The sequence below is a fragment of the Micromys minutus genome, assembly GCF_963924665.1.
Source record: "Micromys minutus genome assembly, chromosome: 1".
NCBI lineage: Eukaryota > Metazoa > Chordata > Mammalia > Rodentia > Muridae > Micromys > Micromys minutus.
The window spans coordinates 238,805,540-238,832,209 of NC_137969.1; the positions used below are offsets into that span (position 1 = coordinate 238,805,540).

At 38.8% G+C, this 26,670-nt stretch overlaps 1 protein-coding gene across 1 annotated transcript in view; it reads left to right on the forward strand.

The window, feature by feature from the left end:
* Positions 1-26,303, forward strand: part of FLRT2 (fibronectin leucine rich transmembrane protein 2) — an 87,791-nt gene extending 61,488 nt beyond the window's left edge. The window contains exon 2 of the mRNA XM_080936417.1: positions 22,014-26,303. Coding sequence (XP_080792543.1) covers positions 22,396-24,378 — 1,983 coding nt within the window. The 5' untranslated portion in view covers positions 22,014-22,395 and the 3' untranslated portion in view covers positions 24,379-26,303. The remainder of the gene's footprint in view (positions 1-22,013) is intronic.
* The last annotated feature ends 367 nt before the right edge of the window (positions 26,304-26,670 follow it).

A 26,670-nucleotide genomic window follows, 5' to 3' on the forward strand; every position in this document is an offset into this window, starting at 1 on the left:
GCAGGGAAATATTATATGTACACTTCTAGATAGCAAGAAAAGATTGCAATAAAATAGAAAAAAATTCTAAGCTAATTTTGAAACTGATATTGTTTTCTCATTTGAAAGACAAATACTAGAAATATCAACACACAGTTGTCTCTAAGATACTTAATGAGTGTGAACGAGCCAGAGAATTCCAATATGTTTATGGAGACTTTACATTTCTCTTCTCAGTGGTTTCTCCTTCTGCAAATAAATATAATGGTATTGAGTTTTGTTCAGTAATATTTGGCTGAAATTTATATAACACAAGATGTTATAGCTGAATGGAACTGCAGAGAAGATAGAGTCTGACAGTATTGTTTTTAGTCCAGAAATTGTTTTTATATTTACAGTCATGACACACATCTCTGTTTGCCAACTCTGCTAGGTTGATTTCCCTGGTGTCAAATGGTCTCCAATGGCTCCCGTACATTTACCACTATTTGAGTTCACTTTATACTATTAAGCTGGTCATGTTATGGAGATACAGCCTATGCTTAATGCTGAATCATGATTACTTTTTCTTTAGCACTTGCGACATTTAGGCTATTTCCCAAGTAAAAGCTTTACCCGAGTGGTCTTGTTTAATCTCTGCAACTATGCTTCAATGAAATGTTGCATTAGAAGAGTTAAACGACTTGTTAAATATTTGCCCACAGCTCATTAATGGCAGAATAGTGTTTGGATCCACAATCTGACTGACTGTTTTATTCATCCTTGTATCAAGCAGACTTTTTAGCTCCTGAAACAAGTTATTCCAGAATCCTGAACTTCATTAGATTTTTCAAGTTAATTCTTGGCTACAATTCATAAATAATGCCTGAAATTCAAAATATGTGCAAGGAATTGTCTTTTTTACTATATTCATTAAAGTTTCAGGAGTAGTAGATATAACATAAGCTTGGGCTTCTGATGGTGAAACTCATGCTCTGAAACATCTCTAGGTGATTAGACTTTTTCTCGAATGAATTTAGTGGAGTATATTCATCTGAGTCTCAGGATCTCAGGCTGACTGAGACCTTACTTATGAAAACTCCCTCATGTTTCACTTTCAGAAGACTCAGTCCCAGATAACCAAGATGTCTAGTCAGTGACAGAATGAATACATGAATCTAAAGCTTGGAACCCAAACCCCCTTTCTACTATACATGTTACACAGTTGACTTAAAGGTGTATAATCCATTTTGTGCAGTTATGCATTAGGGGGTAATAAGAGGAATGCAGTTATTCTAAGGTAGCAGATGGAATTAAGGTGATATTGTAGTGTCAAGAGGCTAAACCTATTGTTAATGTTAGAGAAGCCATTTTGTTTGCTAGCCTAGGTCATATTTCTTAGACAAGTCTCAGAAATAGTTTCAATATTCAAAAAACTAGGGACATAGCTCTGTAGTTAAGAGCAAAGTATGGAGCTGAGTAACCCCAATGTGTGGGTGTGTAAATCTAGGCATGATCATGAGTGTTTGTAACCCCAGTACCAAAGAAATCAAAGAAAGGAAGATCTTTGGGGACTTGATGAACAATAGCTTATCCCCGCAAAGGTAAGTTCCAGTTTTCCAATTTCCTGTTCAGTGACAGATCTTGTCTAACTCTCTCTCTCTCTCTCTCTCTCTCTCTCTCTCTCTCTCTCTCTCTCTCTCTCTCCCTCCCTCCCTCCCTCCCTCTCTCTCTCTCTCTCTCTCTCTCTCTCTCTCTCCCTCCCTCTCTCTCTCTCTCTCACACACACACACACACACACACACACACACACACACACACACACACACTCTTAATAAAGATAATGCAGTACGTGATGACCAAAGGTAAAACCTGTTGCTATTCTCAGTTCTCATTAATTTATTTTGTATATAGTATTCTGCTTGCATTTATACCTGCATGCCAGAAGAGGGCACCAGACCTCATGATAGATGGTTATGATCCACCATGTGGTTGCTGGGAATTGAACTCAGGACCTCTGGAAGAGCAGCCAGTGCTTTTACCCTCTGAGCCATCTCTCCAGCCTCATCTAAATAACTCTTAAAGTTAAGTAATGTTATGGCCTTATATTGACTTTTTTTTATTAAGGGACATAATATATTTCAATGTCTTTTCAGTACCACACACACATTAAAAATGTTTAGGAATTGAAAATCACTTCCCTTTTGTTTAAATGTGCTTATTTGCTTCTATAACATATTGGATTAGTTGGGTACATATTTGCTTGATCTAATAGTGCCATGCAAAATTAGTAAATCATACCTTAGCCATGTATTCTTAACTGTTCTTTTTTCTTTCTTTTTCTTCATCCTCACTTTCTGCCTTTATCATCTCTCTACACATGACTACCTCTCCTCCTTTTCCCTCTTCCATTATACGAGGTTTTCAGTATTTCACAGGCTTAGAAGTATAGAGCCAAATTTCTAGTCAAATGATATATCTTTTTTAAACTTTAAAGGTTCTGTTTAGTTAGTTTTGAGGACATAGTGGATGGAATCAATTGTTGCCATAGAGGTTACTTTGAGGGTGGTTAAGGCAGTTAAAAGTGAACTTAAGGAGTTGAAAAGAAAAAAACATGGTAGAAAATTTTAGGTGAGAATGAGGTGGCCACCTCCCCTTTGAATTTAGAGAAAGGCAAAGACCATGAGACATGAGGTAATTCCACAGCTAATTCAGTAGGTCTAAGTTAAAATTTTATGGAACTAGAGAAGAGAAGACATCATAATGCACATAAATGCAAAGTAAAAACTGGGTGGGGAGTTGGTGAACCTCTAGTGCTACTAAGAGATTTGGTACAGTGAAAACATGACCATCTTTATCCTCAAGGTTGACTTTGCCTGAGGCCCCAGCTTTGGCTTGTTTCACCTTGCAGTATATTGACTAGTGGATTGTTTCTGATGACAAATTTAGCTTTTTTTCAAAGCTAAATTTTACATATTCCTCACACGTTATATTGATATGGTGCTAGTGAGTCATAAATCCAAACTCAAAAAGGGCAGCAGGATAGGGGTGCAGACAGGGAGGTGAGAAAGGATGCTCTGTGAGAGGTGCAATGGTGTCCCACTGTCACCAAAGTTACGGGTGTATCATATTTAATATTAAATTTGGCCAGAACTTCGTAAAAGGGTTCAGAGATACAATCATACAATATGCCTAAAATAATTCCCAGTATCACCCATCACCTGTGGAAACAGGGGAACCTCTCATTAATGAGAGACAACACATGCATTTGTGGTTAGTGGTCAGGTCCCGCAGATAAATGGCCCAGAGAATAAGCCTTGAATATCTTACCAGAACAAAAGAAAGTAAATACACTGTGGCTTGACTCCAAGTTCTGCTGTCTGCTGCATAAACAGGCTTATGCAAATCCTTGGTAAGGCTGTTTTGTCATTTTAAAAGGGAGATGTTTGATGATATTTACTCCCCAAATACTGTGATATGTCCGTAAGGTGTATCAGGATAGAGTTTAAGGGATAGTATATAAATATTAGAACTATACTAATCGTCATTACTGGTCAAGCCTCAGAGGTAGGTTGGGATTGTATAGAAAGAATACTAACAGAGGAACTGCCCTGCAAGAGGCACAGAATACTCAGGAATGGGAGCCTTTCAAAAAGGGTTTCTTTTTAACCATATATAAAGGTGAAAATAATAGCAGTAATTATTTATTAATGATATTTGGTAGTATTTTGTCTGTGCAGACATATTGTAAGAATACATGAACACAGTAAATGCAAGTAAGCGTGCACACATTTCTCTCAGATTACATAAGTCTGATGATTTTCTGTGCTGTGTTCTGTCAAATGTTGGTCTAGATTTTCTGAGTCATAATGTTGCCAAAGTAGCCTTTGGACAATTCTTTTGCTTTAATTACATTTCTCTTCATGAAAAAATTTTCACTTAAACCTGGTTCTTCTTCCTGCCCTGATATTTTGGGAAACGGAAGATGGCCCTTATGATGTCACAGAATCATCCTGTAGTTCAAAGAACAAATTGAAGAAATCGGGATTGGTTTCCTTATCTGCTCCATGTCTGTGTATTGGGGTTTATTCAAAACTCTGGAGTTTTCTTTCCTTTTGCTTTTAAATTCAATGATATATTTTTACAAGGCAGTTAAAATTACAGCAAGGAGAAAAAGAAATAGGCACAAAACCCCATCCTTAGCAGAGAAGCTGTTGGCAACTGATAGCTGCTGGGAGAGGGAACACTTATTCCTCTTCCTTAACTTACACTGGTTGTTTCAATCACACACCAAGGCAGGTCCCATCCACAGTAGTGGAAACACAAAGAGAAATCCATGGCACAGTTTTTGTAGCTTTTTTTTTTTTTAAAGAGATCGTGAACATGAAGTTGGATGGATAGAGAGCAAGTAGAAGAGCTGGAAGGAACTGAGGGAGAGAAAGAAATATGATAAAAAATACATAATATGTCTCTGCTTTTTCTCCTTGCCTGCACTTCTTGTGGACAGGATAAATTTTTGGGTTGAAAGCTTTGAAGTTTTCAAGTGAGAGTCTCCAAAAGACATCTTGTACTCAGGGCAGAGAAGTATAATTTGAGCAAAATTCTGAATACTTTTAATGAATGAACTATAAAGGGAGTAAATATACTTTTTCAACTGCACTTTCAGATTAGTGCCTTTTGTCACATAAACTGCATTGGTCTGGGAACATATTGGAGAGCAAGCTGATTATGTCACACATGAATGGTACATGGATCCAGGCATGGGATTCTGTGTGGAGATCTTTGCTGCTGTGGAGAATGATAATTATCTTCCATAATGCTGGATTAATAGCATCCATGTCCTTGTTTTATGTTTCAGGAGAAAGGGTATCTTTCTTGCAACTCACTGTAGAGTGTAAGCCATCAAACACAACTAATCTCTCATGCAACTTTCCGTCCTGTCTAATGTGTTTCCCTAATCAAATAGCGTCTCATTCTTTCGAACAGGGTACACATTTGTACCTCTATTCATGATGCTCTGTCTACAGAGCATCTTTGTCCCTATTCTAAATAATATATAGGTGGGATGTCGAGGTGCTTTTTCAGTTGTGTTCCCTACAGTTGCTTAGTATATACTGTCCACTTACATTCTCACTTATTAAATAATGCATTTATTCTTTTGGCATAAGTTGCAGAGGACAGGACATAGAGGTCCTTTTATGCTGTCGGGAAGAGTGAAGCTGAAGTCCTGGGCACTGATTTTTACAGATGTTGGAATAGACCCAAGTATGCTTTCTAGAACAAGAGGATTTACTGAATAATTGAGAACCACATCAGAAAATTTCTGTAGTATTAACTGATAATAGAAGCTTTCTCATGAGGACATGATAAGAACAGATAAGTTTTTATTCCCTTTTCAATTGTGTGTGTTATTCTGTCAAAAATATAACTTTTGCACTAAAAATGCAAAAAAGTTCAACTGTTAAAGTTGTACATATTTCCAAGTAACAAAATATTTTTTCTTGTGTTGTAATTGAGGTGGTTTTGATTGTATTGTGATATTTCTTTCATAAATGTCCAGGTCTGTTGCTTTCCACATTATTTTGATGAATTGAATGTCTTAAGAAGCCATTCTACTTGCCTTATAGATTTAAAAACTGTTGTAAGATGTTGTATTATCTATTATAGATGAGTGTTGAAATAGTGTCACACATTATAAAGTTGGAAATCAGGTTACTTTATAATTATGAGTAATTTTGTGTTACGCCCATGAAAGCTGAGCAGCTCATCTGCATTTGTATAACATACAGAACTCAAAGTCAAAGTTCCAAACTTTTCTCCAGGCCTTGACTCCTTCTCTTTTTGTTTTCTAAATGTTTGCATCTTCTCTGTTGTACCAACTGTGTTCATTAATCTAGGCTATATTTCTCAAGGACTTTATAAACACTTAAAAAGTATTATTGTTGACATCTTTTGACATTTCACCACCTGCCTCACATGTTGGCCATTATCATTCTTGGTTGGGTCACACATTAAGGATGCATGATTCTCATCTATCCCATGTCTACCACATTGTGATTGTTGATAGGTCATCCTTCAAGAATAAATTATGACTGTGGGTTGCATTTATTTTTACAAATTGATATGAGTGGTGAAAGTGAGAAACAATTGGAAAATTACACCAAAATGTTTTAAATGGAAATAGGAATTTCTAAGTCAATGTGATGTTTTACTGGTTATTGTTAATTAGATGAATTATAGAATCAGTAATTTGGTACAGATAAATGAAGTTGCTCTAAATAGCTATAGTTCAGAGCTGTACTAAAGAAGACTATTTTTCTCTTTTTTTTCATTTTTTTATTGGATATTTTCTTTTCGTTTTTTCTCCCTTTTTAATTGGATATTCTCTATTTATATTTCAGATTCAAATGCTATTCCCTTTTCCAGTATCCCCTCTGGAATCCCCCTATTCCATCCTCCCCACCCCTGCCTCTATGAAAGTGTTCTCCCAAGGAGCCCACTTTCTCCCATCTCCCCGCCTCCAGCATTCCCTACACTGGGGTATTGATCCTTCACAGGCCCAAGAACCTCTCCTCTCTTTAATGCTTGACAATGCCATCTTCTGCTACATATGTTGCTGGAACCATGGATCCCTCCATATGAACTCTTTGTTTGGTGGTTTACTTACTGGGAGGTCTGTGGGGTCTAGTTGGTTGATACTGTTATTCTTCCTGTGGGGTTTCAAATCCCTTCAGCTCCTTCAGTTCTTTTTCTGACTCCTCTATTGGGGACCCCATTCTCAGTCCAATGGTTGACTGAGAGCATCTGACTCAGTATTTCTCAGGCTCTAATAGAGCCTCTAAGGAGACAGCTATATCAGGTTCCTGTCAGCATGCACTTGACATCCACAGTATTGTCTGGGTTTGGTGACAGTATATGGCATGGATCCCTACCATCTCTGGAAGGTCTTTTTTTCAGTCTCTGCCCCATACTTTGTCTCTGTATTTTCTCCTGTGAATATCTTGTTCCCCCTTTTAAGAAGGACTAAAGCATCCCATCTTTGGTCTTCTTGAGCTTCATGTGGTTTGTGGACTGTATCTTGGGTAATCCTATTTTTTTGGCCTATTAGTCACTTATCCGTGAGTGAATACCATGTGTGTTCTTTTGTGATTTGGTTACCTTGCTCAGGATGCTATTTACAAGTTTCATCCATTTGACTAAGAATTTCATAACGTCATTGATTTTAATAGCTGAATAGTACTCAATTGTGTAAATATGGCACATTATGTATATCCATTTCTCCACTGAAGGAGATTTGGGTTTTTTTTTTCCAGCTTTTGGCTATTACAAACAAGGCTGCTATAAACATAGTGGAGCATGTGTCTCTGATATATGTTGGAGCATCTTTGGGGTGTATTCCCAGGAATGGTATAGCTGGATCCTCAGGTAGTACTGTGACCAATTTTCTGATGACACCAGACTGATTTACAGATTAGTTGTACCAACTTGCAAGGGCTTTCAACAGAGCAAGGATGAGAGATTGTTTATTTATTTTTTCCTTACTGGGTGTGTGTCTGCAAAGACCTGAGGTGCAGGAATTAGGAAACAATACAAGAAACTGGGGGAATAAATTTTGGAAGTTTTTGGCTATCAGCACAGTCAGCAAAGACAAGAAGACCCTTCTGTGTAGAGTCTAGCATTCTCACAGGACTCAGAGAAAGTGTCACTAACTAGTCATAGCCCTTTGGGAGTCTGGAGGCAGTGACCTGATAAATAATGCAGAGGCAGGGATTTGTTTGTGCCTAAAGGCAACATTTCCCTTCACTTCTTTAATGTCATCCTGGACCTTTCCATCTGACTCACATCCTTTTGCATACTTGCTTTGGTCTAAGAAGACTTGTCATGGAGCCAGAGGTTTGGCTTGCATTCAGATAATTTTCTTACAGTAACCACAAACACAGGTGGAGATTGACCCTTGTCTCTTGGTAACTGTATCTCTCTCTCAGTTGTAAGATAATTGGTGTGGGGATCTTACCTCAATGACTCTACTGCTCAGGGCTCATAAAAACGTTTTATGCATTTGAAAATGTCTGCTGTCTTCAAGTTACTTATTATCAAAGTTGATAGTTACTTCAGTAAAATGAAGACATAAACATAAAATGCCAGTTTAAACATAAAATGTGCATGGTTGGCCATGAACTTGCCAGGTGGTGGAGCCCAGATATCACTCTAACCATGGAAATGCTGACTGAGGAGGCAGCATTGCTTTCTCCTCTCATAGAGGCTTCTCTCCTTCCCATTTTCTCTCTTATATTAGAAGGATGGATTTAATATTCTCTCTATCTTAACTCCCCACAGCCTCAATTCAGTCAGTATGTTGACTTAGTATTATTTTTAACATTGCTAGTATTTATTCTTTTCTTTGAAAGTTTCATACAAATTCTACTATATTATTGTAATTTTATCACATTCCTGCCCACATCTCCAGGCCTCCCTTTTGTCCTCCTTCATCCTTCCATCCAACAACAAAATGGTATGGGGAACACTACATAGTCTTCTCACTCTTGATTAGCATGGTGCTCAGCTGTCAAAAGTAGGCATAGTTTCCAGTGCTATGTAGTGTACCTATGGCCCCAGCACTAAGGAAGCCGATGCATGACAGTTGCATGTTTAAGGTTAGCCTGCTCTGCAAATTGGGTCACACAGATTTAAAACCAAGCAAGTAAACAGAGTACTGATAGAGAACCAAGAAGAATATATATTCTCGGTGCCCTCCACTCACTGTGTGGTTTTTCCTATGTATTTTTCTGAGGGCATGAGGAAAGAGTGTTGGCATATAAACCTCCAGTCCACAGATCTTAGCAGGGAGCTCTCAATAATGTTACCTTAGAAGAGTGATCTAAATATTTGACCCTTCAGTGTACAAATCGCAAATGTGATAGCTTAGTGATGTTTATTCCATAGTCCTGTAAGGAAGATGAATTCAGTTGACAAGTTTCACACAGCTATGTGATATAGTTCCTTTCTCATGATGCAGGGTTCTCAGTTACAGTGGTTTACTTCCATGCTTGATAGTCTATGGCACCGTACATTGTCATTACTGCTCTCTGAAGAGCTGCCTCATAGACCTTTAGTCTTTATAATTCTCGTCTTTGGAGGGACACAAGCAATATCACATGGCTAGTGATTTTTCTCTCCTCATCCAAAGCCAAATTTCATTCTCTGGTGCTTACTGCCCTCATTGAAGTTATAGACTCTGTTCCCAGTATTGTGTTCTCTGTAGTACAGGCACTGTGGAACCACAGTAAAATGGGAATTACATTAATTGGGGTTTGTCAAATGTCCACTTGAAAGTCCCACTCTGCGCCCTTTAATCTGACATATGTCCCTTCTGAGATAGACACTTAATTTTGGAAGCTATTGGTACAAAGGGTCAGTAAAATACTGAAGTACTTCAGTGATTTTCATGGTCTGAGAAAGCAATTAGAGGTAGTTGATATCACTTATCTTAATGAACACTTAGCAGCAGTTTTCATTTTTGTTAATGGCTTGTCATTGAAGATATGAAGTCATAACTCACTGTCCTGGATAGGAGGGGGTTGGTACATTCTTATAACTGCTAAGAACTCAGCACCTGGGAAATGAGAGTTTCATCTCCTAGAATACAAAATACTCTAGGGGGATGCTGGGCATATGAGATTAGATGCAAAATGGGCATCAAGTGGAAACATTTGTTGAACATATGCATGCTTTGCAAGACCTTTTATGGGAGTGGGTACTAGCGGGCTGTTTCTTTCTCCCTATGGTAGAGCAGGGGGTTGAATAATGAGCCCACAGTCATTTGCATGTTTGAACACTGCTACTGAACTATGTCTCTGGCTAAATATGCAGGTTTTTAATCATCCTCTGTGATGATGACTTTTACTTTCTTTTATGTCATGTGTTTGTGCCCTTGTTGCTGTCTCGAATGTCTCTGCTTTAGCTATCCTGGAATGACAAAAAGCACCACCCATTAGGCAACAATGGCTCAGGTAGCTTATTTTCTCTCATTCTGAGGGCTGAACTTCCTGAGTAGAGATATGGACAGAATTAGATTCTTCTGAAGACTCTCTCCTTTGATTGTATAAGACCCTACTTTCTTCCTGTGTGCCTTGACATGGTCTGTCTTCTGTATAAATCAATGTCTTGTTCTATTTTTGATAACAACACCAGAGGTACTAGCCTCTGTCTCTAAATATAGTCTCATTTTAAAATATTAGAGGTTAAGACTTCAACAAATGGATTTGCATGCATAAATGGGTAATGGATTTTTCGTTAATTTTAGTATGCATTAGGAGTTAGAAATTCTCACAGTTAACTAATGTGCCATGTTCTAAAGTTTCTGTGCTTTGCTCACGCTGCCAATATATTGAGGAATCAACATTCTTTGGTAATATTTCTATTGATTCAATAACTGTGCCCATTTTTCTTCATGTAAGGAGGTTAAAAAAAAAACGTTCTATCTACCATGAGACCCACCATGACCCTACCATGAGAAACAATATATGAGGGGTTTGCTAAACCTTTATTGCACATATTTAAAGAGGTATGTTGCTGATGGAATTATTAAAAAGTTGCACACCTTATTCCTCAGTTTTTAAAAATGTGTGTGTGGTTTGTGTAATATGTGACTAATGTCTCAGTAAATCCTGGAAGGCCAGGCAAGCTATACATTAGAATTCTCAAAGTCTAGCAAGTTCAGACTGGAAAACTGGCAGTGCACTAAGGACTGACCTTTTATTCGTCCAGTTGTCTGTGTGCACACTCTTACCCTCATCTGTGCCCTCTGCTCCTCCTCTATCTACAAGCCTAGAAACATCATAATGAGAGCCACCCTGGACCAGAATGGTTTAGCACAAGATATTATGTGATCTGTGTACCTGAGATGTTGTCCATTACCATTCTAATGAATTCCATGACTGCCTTCATTCAGCACCAGTAGATCACTTTGTTATCAAAATCCTTGTTGGCTTGAAGCTGTGTTTTGCTTATTTATGTTTGTTTGTTTGTTTGTTTGCTCACTTCTTTGTTTGTTACACTTTGTCTAGTCGCAAAGAGAATTTGAGAAAGCTGAGCAAAGTATGTAGAGTGCTTAGGAGACACTCAAGTAGTCATTGAAAGAATGCTGACAATGGTTGGGGGATTCTTTTCCTCTTTCTTTCTCTCAGAAAACATTTCCCATCTAGTTCATTATGACTTTCATTTGGTTCTTCAGTATCTTCAGCGACAGTGTTAAATTCTTATATTCTCTTCATATCTACTTCTTGCTCAAGAGAATTCAGATACAACGTTCCCCTCACTTCCCCAGACTCATCAAAGCCACATGGTTTGCACATCCTAACCCTGTAGAACTCTTGAATGTCTCTTTTTCGTTACAAGTTAATTGCTTTTAGTTTCTTAAGGTAGCCAGTAGGTATCTCCCTATTGGCATCGCACCTGCTTTAGGAATGACTCTGAACTAAAGCATGTTCTCTAATAGCTGCCCTTCCTCATCTTCAATCCTGGTCCTTAGCAGTTGTTGTCCAATCTCATTTTTTTTATATCTACCTTTCCTGACTACTCTATCTTAATTCCCTCCTGTGTCTTTTTGTTTGTTTAAAATTACATTTTAATTTCTTCTTAACATTGATCATAATTTTTTCACTCCAAGTCTTTTTTGTTGTTATTTTCTTTTTATTTTGTGTGTTTTATTTCTATCCATATGATTGTGCTGGCTATAGAGAGTTCATCTCTATTGCCCCATATTATACAGGAGCCACTAAATAATGAATGAATGAATAAGAAACACTGGAGGAAAAGATCTAAGTCTAGAAATTTGATTCAGCTAGTAAAGCAATGGACTTACCAGTGTGGAGATTGAAACATCAAAATCTCTATAAAAAAAACTGGGCATAGTACCCTGTACCTACAATCCCAGGGATGGCAAAATGGGGGGGGGGTAGAGACAGAATGCTCTTCCATATTCACTGGTCAGCTATCTTTGTTCACTTGGCAGAATTCCAAGACAATGAGAGACACCTTGTCTCAAACAAAAGTGTGAAAAGCACCTGATATGATACCAATGGTTGCAGTCTGAACTCAAACTCACTGGGTAGTAATAATAAACATGTGAATGCTATGAGTCGACAAGGGCAGTGCTTAAGGAAGTGGACGAAATCATTGGAAAATGACAATCTTTTGGTCATCTGCTGGTAGACCCCCCCAAACGTGTGTCATTCTCCTTGATGTGTGCTTTGTCATGTTGTTTTGAGTAAGAATCTGATGACGTCTGAAGCAGTTCTCTACAGGTGCATAATGGAATGCCATTCTCGAAAATGCCATATTTGGTCATCACATCTCAGCTCATGTTTCCAGAACTCTCTATCAAAATAGCTCTTATGGGTGGATGAGAGGGAGTGAAATTGAATGTATTGGCACAAGCAGTACCACCTCATGAGGGACCTAGAATTGGGGCTTTAGTTGGTTATGTTGCTTAAATCTAGTGATAAATAGGACCAGCATGCTGAACATTAATTTTCTGAACATTAAGTGATTGGAAAAGATCGATACTCCCTGGTCATAATATGAGCAATAAGAGGTACACAATGGTGATGTCATGTTCCCAACTTAACTTACTAAAGGATCTTTATTTTTTGGATTGCTTCCAACACTCTTCAGAACCAGAGCCTGCATTGCAGCCAAGCTAAAGAAGGCATGAATGGCCCAGTCCCATGCAATCATATAACGATCTCCTCATAAAGTGTCTGTGTTTCAAATCTATTTCATTACGACTCACTTCCCATTGTTCTCTGATGTGTGCATGTCATTTACATAGAGCAATGAAGACTATTGGTGTTCTGCGGAAGCATCATCTAGTTAAAATCAAGATTAAAAATGAATTATATTTTCAAGTGAGTGATTGTGTGTGTGTGTATGTGTGTATGTGTGTGTGTGTGTGTGTGTGTGTGTGTGAGAGAGAGAGAGAGAGAGAGAGAGAGAGAGAGAGAGAGAGAGAGAGAGAGAGAGAGAGAGAGAGAGAGAGGTGGTAATTTTTTTGACTGATGTGGTAATTTTAAGCACACGGACCAAACCAAAATGTGGCTTGAGTTCCAAGCTGGAAAGTAAAGATATGATTTGTTTTAAATTGTGGACATGGGTGTATGTGATGGTCTCCTCTCTTTTCTTTTCTTCTTCCTCCTCTCCTCTCATTTCATCTCCCCTAAAATTAAATCGCTGAAACCCATTGACAGTCTATAAACATGAGTAAAGGGAGAATTATCTTTTGGCATTTAGAATATAATACAAGAGCAGTGTTTGGATAGCGTGTCACCTACACCTGACACTTCTACAAGGTTCAACTTGTATGTTTTAATATCTATGTGATTTCTCAAACCACTTCCACTATCTCTCTGCTTCCCTTCTTCCTCTTCCTGCTCTACATATGCACGGGGGCTTCTGTAATCTGTTATGTGAGTTTTAATTTTTTTTACTTTGAGTAATGTTTTCTGTCTGTTGTGAAACCACTCTGGGTATGATGCTGATTACCCTTATCAGAAGTTTTATTTTAAGCATTAGGAATGAATAATCTTAACCTACATCCTTTCTAGTCCTGGGGATAGCACATTCTTGAGAGAATGAAATAGGGTCAAGGATATGGAAAAAAAATAATCTTTCTTCTGTTTCTTCCCCTTCTCATTTCTACAACCCAGAAATAGTCCCCAGAATGTAGCCTTGACACCTCAACATGACAGGTTTCTGAAGATGAGAATGCACACTGTAAAAACTACTTATTCAGAAAGAACTCTTACATCATTTACATTCAGAGCCATGACTAGTTGGTACTAGTCATGAACTTAGGTGATGAATTTTTCATGTTTCAGACAAAACTCCAGAAAACTCACCTGGAAGTACACGCTGTGTAATTTTATTTCAGGTTCACAATTTTTATTGCCCACTGAAATCTGCATTGGTCTTTTGAAGGAGGCATACAATTTTCTGTTCTGATATGTCTATTATGTGTAGCAAAGTATTTTGGTGGAGAAGTAGGCAATGTTTATATATTTGGATTCAGTTTTTCATTTTCCCCCATTGGCTTTTTTATAGCTATCAAAGATAGTGGCCTATTTTTATTGATATTGAGTATATAGAATGATAAAATGCTATACAACTGAAGCTCACTTCAACAATGAGCTTCTGTAAATATTTAGAATTTCTGTAAATACTTTGAAATTCAGTAAAGTTCTGTAAATATGTAGACACTAATGACATTGTGTAAGCAGAAATGTATATATTTTACACCACAAAATACACCACAAAAGAGTTTCCTAATTTTACCTCACAACCCTCATAGAACTGAAGCAGTAGATAAGAACATGCCTCTTTTGAAACTTAATACCCATGGCTCCAGCTGGATATGTAGCAGAGGATTGCCTTATCTGGCTTCACTGGGAGGGAGCCCCTTAGTTCTATGGAGACTTGATGATCCGAGACAGGGAAATGCTCAGCAGCTGTGGCAAAGGTTGGTAGACAGGTGGGAATAACCCTTACAACTTCAGGGGTGAGGAAGGAGGGGTTAGGGAGCTTGTAGATGGAAAAGTAGGAAAGGGGCATAACATTTGAAATGTAAATAAAGTAACCAGTAAAAAAGAAACTCAGTCACAAAAGAACAGACATAATATGCAGTCACTGATAATTGGATACTAACCCTAGAAAGATCTGAACACCCCAGAAACAACTCACAGATTATGACATTCAAAAAAAGAAAAAGAAAATAAAAAAAACATTATGTTTAATCTTTACACACCAAGAAAACTTTGACAAATTCCAGGTTCCATCTTGTTTTACATGTACCTTATGCTCATTGTAACTAGTAAGATCTTAATGCACACTATCACACCTTATTAAAAAAAAAGCCAAGCAATGACAATAATGTATTCATATACTTTTATGCAAAAATGCTTAAAATCTGTACATTTATCTTTGTTTTTTAAAATAAAGTTTTTCAATAAAAAAAAAACCTAGTTTTCAGCAATGCTTCATTCTGACCCTATTTCTAAGTTAATAAGACAAGTAATTTAGTAATTATTTCAAATACTTTATTATTTTATAAACCAAGTACAGCGCTGAAGCAATTTGAAGTTTTTCTCTGGATTCATGTTCTATACCCTTTTCTCAGATCATTTATTGTCTCAGGATGCAGGAACTATTATTCATCCATCTCTGCCACTCAGCCTTCCTGCACAGGTGAGGGTATCTTAAACTTTTAGAAGGCATCTTTGTGATTTCTTGTGGAACTTCAGATTGAAGACATTGCAACAATTTATAGATTGCCTCTTCAAATGGTGCAATACCTGAAGGTCATTCTTTGATTTGTTCAATTTTTATAAGCAGTTCTTAAATGCTTGCCACATACATGTGTGCGTTTGGGGACAATAGCACAAGATAAAATCTGTCCAGCCTGCAAGGAGCCTACATGGAAAAACAAGGCCCTGTAGCTCAGGTCTGTACTCCTATTCTGACCAAGTCTCCTGTTCACTGATGAGTCACTACGTATGTCTATACATCTGCCTCACTGGTGTCTGGGAATGAGTATATGTATGATACCAAAGGGAACATTGGTAAAGAGCGAATAGAAGAAGGAAAGTAACATTGTCTGGATTTTTGAGAAGAGCCTTTGTCAAATGAGAAACAGATCTTCTGTGGTGTGGGAACTATTGTTATCTAAAGTAATAGTTGGGAATATCAACAGAGTGAGCATCATTTTCTGTGTGTTGATGTTAAGAGATGGTGGTACTCTTTCCTACAAATTTACCCAGAGTATTTGTGTTGTAGATGTGAAAGACACTATTGAAGTTAACACATGGAGTAAGTGGAGATGCCGATTAAATTTATACCTCCTCATAGCTCACCCCTTGCTTGGTACATTTTCCTTCTCTATCTTTCTTAAACATGTGTGCTTTCTGCTTAATTGCTGATGTTCCCAGGTTTTCCTTTCCATAGCTAATCTTCCCCAGTGTTCTGTAAACACAGCTGATTGTTACCCTCTGTGATAGGCCTATCCAAAGTGAAATCTGGCATCATAATCCTGCTCCTAGCAAGCAGATGACCTAAGATTAATTTGTATTGACTCCAACCCCCCCCCCCCCGATTTTTCAAAATGCCACATCAACTCCATCATTATTGTTGCAGAAGAGAAAAGGGCACAATACGTAGATACCAGGAAAGCAGTTCTTGAAGGGAATATCTGGCTGGATGCATGCTAAAGTGGTTGAATGTCAGTTAGTTAGCTGGGGAAAATCTGTACCATGTGCATGCATATCTAACTACCTTCAATGGACTAAAATGTTTATAAGCATAAACTATAGGAAGGTCATCATCAATGAACTGTGTCTTTTCTTGTCTATTTGTTCTTTCTTTCGTCCATCTCTCCTTTTGCAGGGTGCCTCGCCTGACTACCAATCAACAGCTCTGTCAGTGGTCAGAATTTGTTTTATGAGCATCTATTAAGGCAGATGGTCATCCTAACTGCTGGCTCAAACTAACTCAGGTGGTTAATGTGCAAAGTGGTGTGTGCCAGGCAGCACCCAATACTACAGGTATTACAACACAGTCGCTTGAAACTTACAGTGAAATGAGGCAGACAAGTGGCAGTCATGAATGTGCATTCAGATTTTATGTATCTGACTCTGTAATGGTGGCCGTTTGTTCTCAGTTTATTTCTACCACTCAAACTAATTGGAAACTACAGGGGGGAATAAAACCTTTTAAGCTCCCTAGAGCCTGTGCTTGGCTAGAGTAGGTTTTATTTTTACGTTTACTGCTTCCAGCTATGGACTTAGTGGGACCAGAAAATTGTCCAGTGTGTAAATTGTATCTTTCCCCTGCTCATTAACATTCTCTTCTATCTGGTATTTTTCATTTTCCTATTCTGCTTCTGAAAAGGAGAATATTCCCCTGATGGTGTATTACAAGAGGGCAAAAAAGTGATTTCAAGATGAGTGGGAGGGCTTTTTTTCTTCCACTCTTTCAAATTCCCTTCCTAATTGTGCATTTTGGTTGGCACAATCAGTACATCTCTATTGATATATCATGGTGCCTATAACCTTTGCTGAAGAACGAAGACCGGCATGCACAATCTCTAAATCGCTTTGGTGATTCCGGATTGCAAGGGAATCATTTACAGGCTGGCTGGCTGTGTAGGTATCACACCTGCAAGGGTCTGATTTTAAGTTCAAATTGCTGAACTAGCAATTACCCGAGTGGAACTTGAACCTGGCAAGCTTTTCTATGATGGTCCCTATTCAGATCAGCATCCCCTGCCCGCAACCAACGTTTCCTGTAAGCTGGGGTGGCCTTGACCTCACTGGGTATCCAAAGGAGACCTCACACTTCTGATCTGATTGCTAGAATTATAGAAGTGCATCAGCCTTCCAGTTCATGTGGTGATGGGAATTGAACCTAGGCCACTGTACACTCTGGGCAACTGATCTACATCCCCTGACCTACATTGTCATTTGTACCCCATTATACCCAACGCTGTCCTGTCACAATCCAGCCAACATAACTAGCTCTGGAGCCATTAAGGTTTTATTAGGTTTGTCCTGGTATCATTATGTGATGCGATTGGCAGTGCTTATTGACGATTCTTGTTTTCTGTTCTATGATTTTTATAGCCTGAGTTTATTAAGCGCTCCTGGAATCCAGCCTTCTGGAATTAATTAAAAAAAAAAAAAAAAAAAAAAAAGCTCTCTTCTTAGGCAGCACTCTGGCAGAAATGTGCAGAAAGCTTTTTGCATGATTTATATGCCACGAATCTCAGTTCCCGTGAAAGGAGTTAAATTAACTCACAGAAGCCTAGAAGAACAGCTGTTGTCACTGTCTTCCTTAAGAGACTGGCTGGACCGGGTTCTCCTTGCCACGGATCGGCAGTTGTACATTCTGCATTTTGATGCTGTGCTGATAGTCACTGTCTGTGCAACTTTCTGTTTGTAGCCTTAAAGACCTATAAAGCCATTATTTGTAACCTGGTTTCCTGGGCTGGGTACGTTCGTATTACAAATAGTGTCCATATGCGTAAGGGGAAAAAAAAAAAAAAAGCAGTTTGCTCTCTATGTTTTTGAGTTCGTTTTATAAAGCATTTTTATCACTGACATTTAGACACTTGTAAATGGAGTGTAGAATAAATTTTGAAATGTTCATTACTTTCTAGAAGGACAGCAAATCGTTGGAGAAAGTATTCTGCTGTAGAAACTTCAGTCACTCTCTGGGTTAAGCTGGGTCTTAGGCCTTGCTTCAAGCCACAGGCACTCATAGCACAGTCTTTTACATGAACCCTTGCCATGAGCCCTCTGCCCTTCAGATCCAGTCCTACCTCCTGCGTGTTGTTGGTTGTTAGGCTTGTGTTTGTGTTTCCAGTGACGCCATGGATTAGGTTAGAGTTCAGGACACAGTGCCAAGTCTATGTATCATGACCTCACAGTTCTTGTCATATGTTGCTAATTCCCTCCTAACACACTCCTTCCCCTCACTAAACATGAAACCCCATGAGGTCAAAAATCGCATGGTCCCTTTTACCGTTTTTTTGTGAGTTAAGCTCATTAGTAATTATCTCTGTATAGCCAATAATGCATATGTGTTATATTGATGATGTAAATAAAAGCACTTCCTCTTGGAGTTATTTAGCTATGAATGAATCCACATTTGGATTTTTTTTTTTTTTTTTTTTACTTCATCTTCCTGGCCTGTGTCTTCTGCCTGTCTATCTGTCTATCTTTTGTATGAATCTGAATCTGTGCCTGCCTGAAGGCTGTCTTGTTCATCTGTTTCCTGTGACTGTCTATATTTGTCTCTCTGTGTGTGTCTGTTGTATGACCTTGTGTCTATGTGTCTGTTCCAAACAAAGGGCTTTGCTTTGTCTTTATTGAGCAGGACAGAAAGCATCCCATGCGGAAAGAATGAAATACATTAATAAATATCTTTAACAGAGTTTTACAAGGGATTAAGTCATTGGCACCAAATGATCTCAACTGACTGAGACAACAGTGCTATAAATGTCATTATTTATCAACCAATATCTATAAATGTTGTATTCAGCATTTATGGTAGATACTCATTTCAGAAGACTAAACATCTGAATTTGCTGCTTTCAGCAGACAATCTATATGCATTGTTCTACATAGGGAGCTTGCAAGAGCACATGACTTCAGATTACAACTATGCATTAGCCTAGGCTATAAAAGCTGACCATATGGAAAAATTCATGACCAGTAAGCTTGGTTGTTATATTGGTTTGTTGGTGTTGTTTCAGGCTGAATACACAGTAGGATATCAGTCTCAAGTTTTAAGTTACCTCAAGCTGTATCATTTATTAACTCTTTTTGTCAGGTACAGCCCAAGTTTTACAACCCCCTTACACAGCTGGGTTCTCATTATGTTTGACAAATATTGGTTGGATAAGAGAAGGAAACTTACATTAGGACCGAAAAGATAGCTCAGTAAGACATAGACTTGTCACTTAAGTGGGACAACTTGATTTTGAACACACAACCCTCATATAACTGTTAGATGGCTGTGGCAGCCCAAGTGCATAGGAGGCAGAGCCAGGAGATCCTCAGAGCAAGCTGGCAGGCTAGCAAGTTTCAGCCTCTAAGTTCTAGTGACTTTAAAATTGGGCCTTTCCATGAATTAGTACTGGTCAACTAAATCTGCATACATGTTTAGAACATACACTCAAATGTAAATATGTGCACACATACCATACACACACATTCAAACAATAACTCGGACGTTAATATTTGCAAAATTTATATAAAGCACATAATGTTACCACTTTATGAAACTGTGCTTCTCTGACCACAAAGAAGCCTGTAAATTGCTACTGGACTTTTGTGCTAATTCCTGAGTTCAAACAGAATGGCAGTGTATCCACTGGACTTTCATGCCTAAAATATACCATTTACATGGAAAATTTGACTTGAGGTCATTTCCTGGAGACAGAGTATTTTTAGCCTTTCTTCTCAGAAGAGATGTATGGTATGCCTTCACATTTTTCTTATATTTTGTATATTAAAATTATTAAGGCACCATTGTGCTCAGGAGACTGTCCAACTCCAACAATGCACATACCCAGAGCTTTTGCTCACGTGAACATTTTGTTCCCTGAGATTCTTTTTTCCTATCAACAACCTATGTCCGAATCATGCAGCTGAGAAACCCACTACAATAGAGTGAAAGATGAAAAGGAAGCACTAAGACTATTTTCAAGTGAATGGTGTACCAGCGTTTTACATAGATCCTGAGGATCCAAACTCAAGTTGTTGTGCATGAGGACTTTATACTCTAGACATCTCTACAACCACCTCAGCTGCTTGCTACCTAATTAAGATTGGTTCTGTTTGGAAAAGAGATCTTATCACTTCTGCGAACATCCTTTTTTGCTTCAAAGATTCCAAAAGGTTCTAATAATTAACTATGTATTATAAAGTTCTGGTAAGTTTGTGTTCCAAGGCTTTTCCGATGTCTTTTATTTGTTTGCTCGCTTTTTTACTTTGTTTTCTGCCTGTAAGTTTCAAAATGAGTATATACTATCTTTGACACCTATAACACTGAAGGTGCTCCATTTTAGTTTCGAATTGAAAACTTTAAGTCTAAAGATAGCTAAGAAAATACTTTGAAGCTGAGTCTCTTGGCTGTGGATACAAGCTGTCTCAAGCTCCCTGTTGGTGAGAATTAAGGTCTTACAGCCAGCCTTGTCCTGTCATGTTAGCTTAGTTTTCAGGGAAATCAAATCTGGCACCTTTCAATTAACTTCTTTCCCTGTTTGTCTAAAAACAAATGGAACACATTGAGGAGCAAAGAAAATATGAGTGCTATCCTTGGATTACACTGTCTTAATTGCAGCTTCTCTCCTTCCAAAACTTGGTAAAAGTCCTTCTGTAAAGTCAAGAAAGTTCTTTCCCACCGAAGTGGACACACTGAAGCAAAATTCATTCTTATTTTCAAGATTGGCAGCACATAAAATATCACAGTGGCCTATCTCTTTTATACCTAGAGGTCCCAAGAGAAGGAATCTCTAAGTAGAAATTTTCTTGGTACTGCAGTTTGGTTAGACTCTTGGGGAAATTGTTTAAATTATTCTACAGGGGCAATCTGGGCTGGAGCTAGTAAAAATGAGATTTCTTTCCTTTCTTTCATGACTTATCTTTCTTCTCGATATCGGATATTTTTAGTCAAACTGGTTGTTTATACTTATGATGGTAACTATCATAAAAGGTGATAATTATTCCAAGTATGAGTGGGTGTTTGTGTGTGTGTGTGTGTGTGTGTGTGTGTGTGTGTGTAAGTGTGCATGCATGTGTGTGTTCATCGGAAAAAGTGGAAGGAAGGGTTTGCCTCAGAGTACCCTTATTCTTACCTCCCCCCGCCGATCTTTATAGTGCATCTTCTGGAATTCTCCATTAAGCACAAACATGATTTTCTACCAGAATTTAAAAATACATTTTACAGGAGACAGAAAGTAACAGATTTTCAATTCTCCTACCATATCTAAAAGATCACATGGTAACTATATTTAAGGTTACAACACATTTGGGGAAATTTCTGAAGAAGGATGCATTTTCAAATGGCTTAATACCCATTTTGCACTTTTACGATTGATGATTCTATAGGGCTCCCTGTCATTTCCAGATCACCATCAAAAACAATAGAGCTTTCAGCTAATGGTCACTGACAGACGCCATGTAACCAACAGTGTGTCATTTGCATTCACCTGTCAGTGTGTACAGATAGACGTTAGAAAATCCTGATTGAGGTACAAACTTTCCCTAGGGTTTTTGTCAATTAACTGCAACAGACGCATCTCCTTTGGAAGATCTTGTGCAATAATCATTTATTTCTTAAATATCTTTCAAACTAAACTGTTGTCACTTAAAATGAGACCTCATGCCAACCTGGCTCCCAGTAATTGGCCCCAGTAAGGGTTTTGCTCCAGGACTTAGAGGTAGCAAACACATCTTCCTTTGCTATACTTACTGACTCTAATGTTTTCTTTTTTACAACAGATTACAGACGCTGCTTAACCAAGAAATTCTTAGGCTGCTCTACACTGGCCTAACTAACTGTAGAAGAAGGAAGATTTGCCTGCCTGGCTGGACTTCTCTATACAGTACTCGGCATCACGCTTTGTTTCCTATTGAGTCGTTTTGCACATGGAGGACCATTGCCTGAGGGCAACCTAGGGAGATCAGACTAAAACCATCAGATTGTTTTACCATCTTCCCTCGGATCATTCCCTCTAGCAGAAGTTCTAGACTTTGACAGACCCTGGTCCAGTCCTTTCGATTTTTGCCTTCTGGGTTTTTCTTTGCTATTGTTGGTTGTGCTTTTGTTTTTGATATTTTTTCTCCCTTTGATCACATAGTCTTTTATTTCTGTTCTTCAGAAATGGGCCCACAGACTACAATGTGGCCCATCCATGGGGCTTTTTTCCTAAAAGTTTGGCTCACCATTTCCCTGGGACTCTACTTACATGTGTCAAAACTCCTGGCCTGCCCTAGTGTATGCCGCTGTGACAGAAACTTTGTCTACTGTAACGAGAGAAGCTTGACCTCAGTGCCTCTTGGGATCCCGGAGGGCGTAACCGTACTCTACCTCCACAACAACCAAATTAATAATGCTGGATTTCCTGCAGAGCTGCACAATGTCCAGTCTGTGCACACGGTCTACCTTTACGGCAACCAACTGGACGAATTCCCCATGAACCTTCCCAAGAATGTCAGAGTTCTTCATCTGCAGGAAAACAACATTCAGACCATCTCGCGGGCTGCTCTTGCTCAGCTCCTCAAGCTGGAAGAACTACACCTCGATGACAACTCCATATCTACAGTGGGAGTAGAAGATGGGGCATTCCGGGAGGCGATCAGCCTCAAACTGTTGTTTTTATCAAAGAATCACCTGAGTAGCGTGCCTGTCGGGCTTCCTGTAGACTTGCAAGAACTGAGAGTCGATGAAAACCGAATTGCAGTCATATCGGACATGGCCTTTCAGAATCTCACAAGCTTGGAGCGTCTGATCGTGGATGGGAATCTTCTGACTAACAAGGGCATTGCTGAGGGTACCTTCAGCCATCTCACGAAGCTCAAGGAATTTTCCATAGTCCGGAACTCGCTCTCCCAACCACCTCCTGACCTCCCCGGTACGCATCTGATCAGGCTCTATTTGCAGGATAACCAGATAAACCATATCCCATTGACAGCCTTCGCAAACCTCCGTAAGCTGGAAAGGTTAGATATATCCAACAACCAGCTACGAATGTTAACTCAAGGAGTCTTCGATCATCTCTCCAACCTGAAACAACTCACTGCTCGGAATAACCCTTGGTTTTGTGACTGCAGCATTAAATGGGTCACAGAATGGCTCAAATATGTCCCTTCTTCTCTCAATGTGCGTGGTTTCATGTGCCAAGGACCTGAGCAGGTCCGGGGAATGGCTGTCAGGGAGTTGAATATGAATCTTTTGTCTTGTCCCACCACGACTCCTGGCCTACCTGTCTTTACCCCAGCTCCAAGTACAGTTTCTCCAACAACTCAGTCTCCTACTCTTTTTGTTCCAAGTCCCAGCAGAGGTTCTGTGCCTCCAGCTCCTACCCCATCGAAACTTCCCACCATCCCTGACTGGGATGGCAGAGAAAGAGTGACCCCTCCTATTTCTGAAAGGATCCAACTTTCCATCCACTTTGTTAATGATACGTCAATTCAAGTCAGCTGGCTGTCTCTCTTTACGGTGATGGCCTACAAACTGACCTGGGTAAAAATGGGCCACAGTCTCGTCGGGGGCATTGTTCAGGAAAGAATTGTCAGTGGTGAGAAGCAGCACCTGAGCTTGGTTAATTTAGAACCCAGATCCACGTACAGGATTTGTTTGGTGCCACTGGATGCATTCAACTACCGCACTGCGGAAGACACCATCTGCTCTGAGGCTACCACCCATGCCTCCTATTCGAACAATGGCAGCAACACTGCTTCTAGCCATGAGCAAACAACTTCCCACACCATGGGGTCTCCATTTCTGCTCGCCGGCTTGATCGGGGGTGCAGTGATTTTTGTCCTCGTGGTCTTGCTCAGTGTCTTTTGCTGGCACATGCACAAAAAGGGACGTTACACCTCCCAGAAGTGGAAATACAACCGGGGCCGACGGAAAGATGACTATTGCGAGGCAGGTACCAAAAAGGACAACTCCATCTTGGAGATGACAGAAACGAGTTTTCAGATTGTCTCCTTAAATAACGATCAGCTCCTTAAAGGAGATTTCAGACTGCAGCCCATTTATACCCCAAATGGGGGCATTAATTATACAGACTGCCACATTCCCAACAACATGAGATACTGCAACAGCAGTGTGCCAGATCTGGAGCACTGCCACACGTAACAGCCTAGACGTCCAGCATTAGAAAGTTGGACAACCAAACTCTCAAGAACACACATATGTGTGCACATAAAGACACGCAAATTACATTTGATAAATGTTACCCAGATGCATTTGTGCATTTGAATACTCTGTAATTTATACGGTGTACTATATAATGGGATTTAAAAAAAAAAGTGCTATCTTTTCTATTTCAACTTAATTACAAACGGTTTTGTAACTCTTTGCTTTTTAAAATTAAAAAAAAAATGTTGCTGAAGTACTGTACGGGGTTGTACAATGAGAACCCAATGCCAAGCAGAAGAATGAGTGATTCATCCTTAAGATGCATATTAACCACTTCGCTGTTGAGGCTGTCAGAATAAATTTCTTTTCTAGAGCCGATAGTCATGTGGAAGGATAATGACAGATGGGCTCATCAGAGCAAGAAGGATAGTTTGAGTAAAGAAAGAATGGCCTACTTATTCCTATATTTTCTATACCTCGTGGAAGAAACACTTTGTGGGAAAAAATTATAATATAATAATTGAAGTAGTTACTCCAGTTTGACCAAGTGCAGAAAATAGAGAGAATATCATAATGAAGGCAGTTCCCATGAGATAAGTTAGGCCTGCTTGACCAAATCAAGGAAACAGAGATTTGCAATGTCCTTAATGCCCTAAGGTTGGCTTTCTGACTGTGAACTTGAAAAAAAAATCACTCTTCAGGCTTCCCTGGCCTTATGTGATAACAGATTGGAAACCTGAGTCTCACTCTAGTTATCTTCAGGGACCAGTATAATCAATTCTAGCAAGAAAATTCCCCTCAAAACTGTCACTCTTCAAGCCGCATGTCAGGTTGAATCCTATCCCACAGAGTTATATTCTAGAATAATTTTTTAGAAGAGGCTAATAAAAAAATGGGAAGAATTATATTGAATGGAATTATTTTTGATAATGAAAATTATTTGGGTATATTCACTGAGGCTATATCAACATGATATTTAGACCTACAAAGGAGCAGTGTTCAGAATCTGTTCTGGTAATATGTTGATTTAAAAAGTACTAATGGCATTTAGACAAATATATTGGTCGTTCTCTTTCACTGTGTTTATAGACTTTGTTAGCATCATGTTGAAATAGCTTGAATTAATACCTATAGTCTCCTTCAAATTCTTGTCTTCCGATAATTTTGCATATATTTTTTGTAATTAAGTTGTATATGCCATCTCCCCCTGCCCCTTGCTGGGTATTTCAAAGAAAAATATGGATGCAAATTTTGGTTGCATAAAATATTCCTGTGTATTTTTGCATATTAAAGTCCATATTAACAGTCATTGCCAATGCTTTTGTGAAGGCACCCAAGCTAGCCAAAACAATGCGTATTGTTAAAAGCAATACTATCCTTTCATTTTAATTAACTCTACTCTTGTTTCAAACAGAAATTCCATTTGTTCCTTTTAGATTGTGTTTCCTCCTCTAATTTGGCAATTCCTGAATGATAATTAACCCTATGGTAAAAGACTACCAGTGAAAACAAGTAAGTCATAATGGAAGTTTCCCCAAATCATGGCAGACAAGGGCCAAAAGCAGGGGGCATGGTAGAAGAGAGATGTATTCATAGTGGAAGCTAGATATTTTTAAAACAAGTTCATTTTCAGGAAACATGCATAATTTAACTTAATTCTTGGTACCACATAGATGTAGAAGGGCTATCGACCACGTGTTCTGTCTAAAGAAATTCACCCATGGGAACATTTTTTCAAACTCACTTTTAAACATTTTATTCTCTGCTCCTTGACAATCATCTTCCACTTTAGGGACTCATGAAATCAATGTCACACTCTTCTCTCTCTCTCTCTCTCTCTCTCTCTCTCTCTCTCTCTCTCTCTGTCTCTGTCTCTGTCTCTCTTTCTCTCTCTCTCTCTCTCTCTCTCTCTCTCTCTCTCTCTCTTCCTCTCTAAGCAAAATAAAACTGTGATGTGTCTTCTTGTAAAGTTTAGGTATATGATGCTATGCAAGCTTTTCTTTATAGCAAGAGCTTTATTTTCTTTAATAATATACCCTGACTTATATGTTATAATCTCCTTCATCCCCCGAATAGGCAGACAAATATAACTGCAGTGATGATGTTGTAGACACAAGTACTGAAACTGTGCAGTCAGTAGAGCTGAACATAATTATGAATTAATTTAATTAATTCTAAAGTGACTTGGGTTTTCACTTTAGTCTATTAGCTCAAGGCTGTTGGTTTCTGTAAAAGTAGGTTCACATAGGAAAGGAATAAGACCATCTGGAACAGTGATCAGAGTAGCAT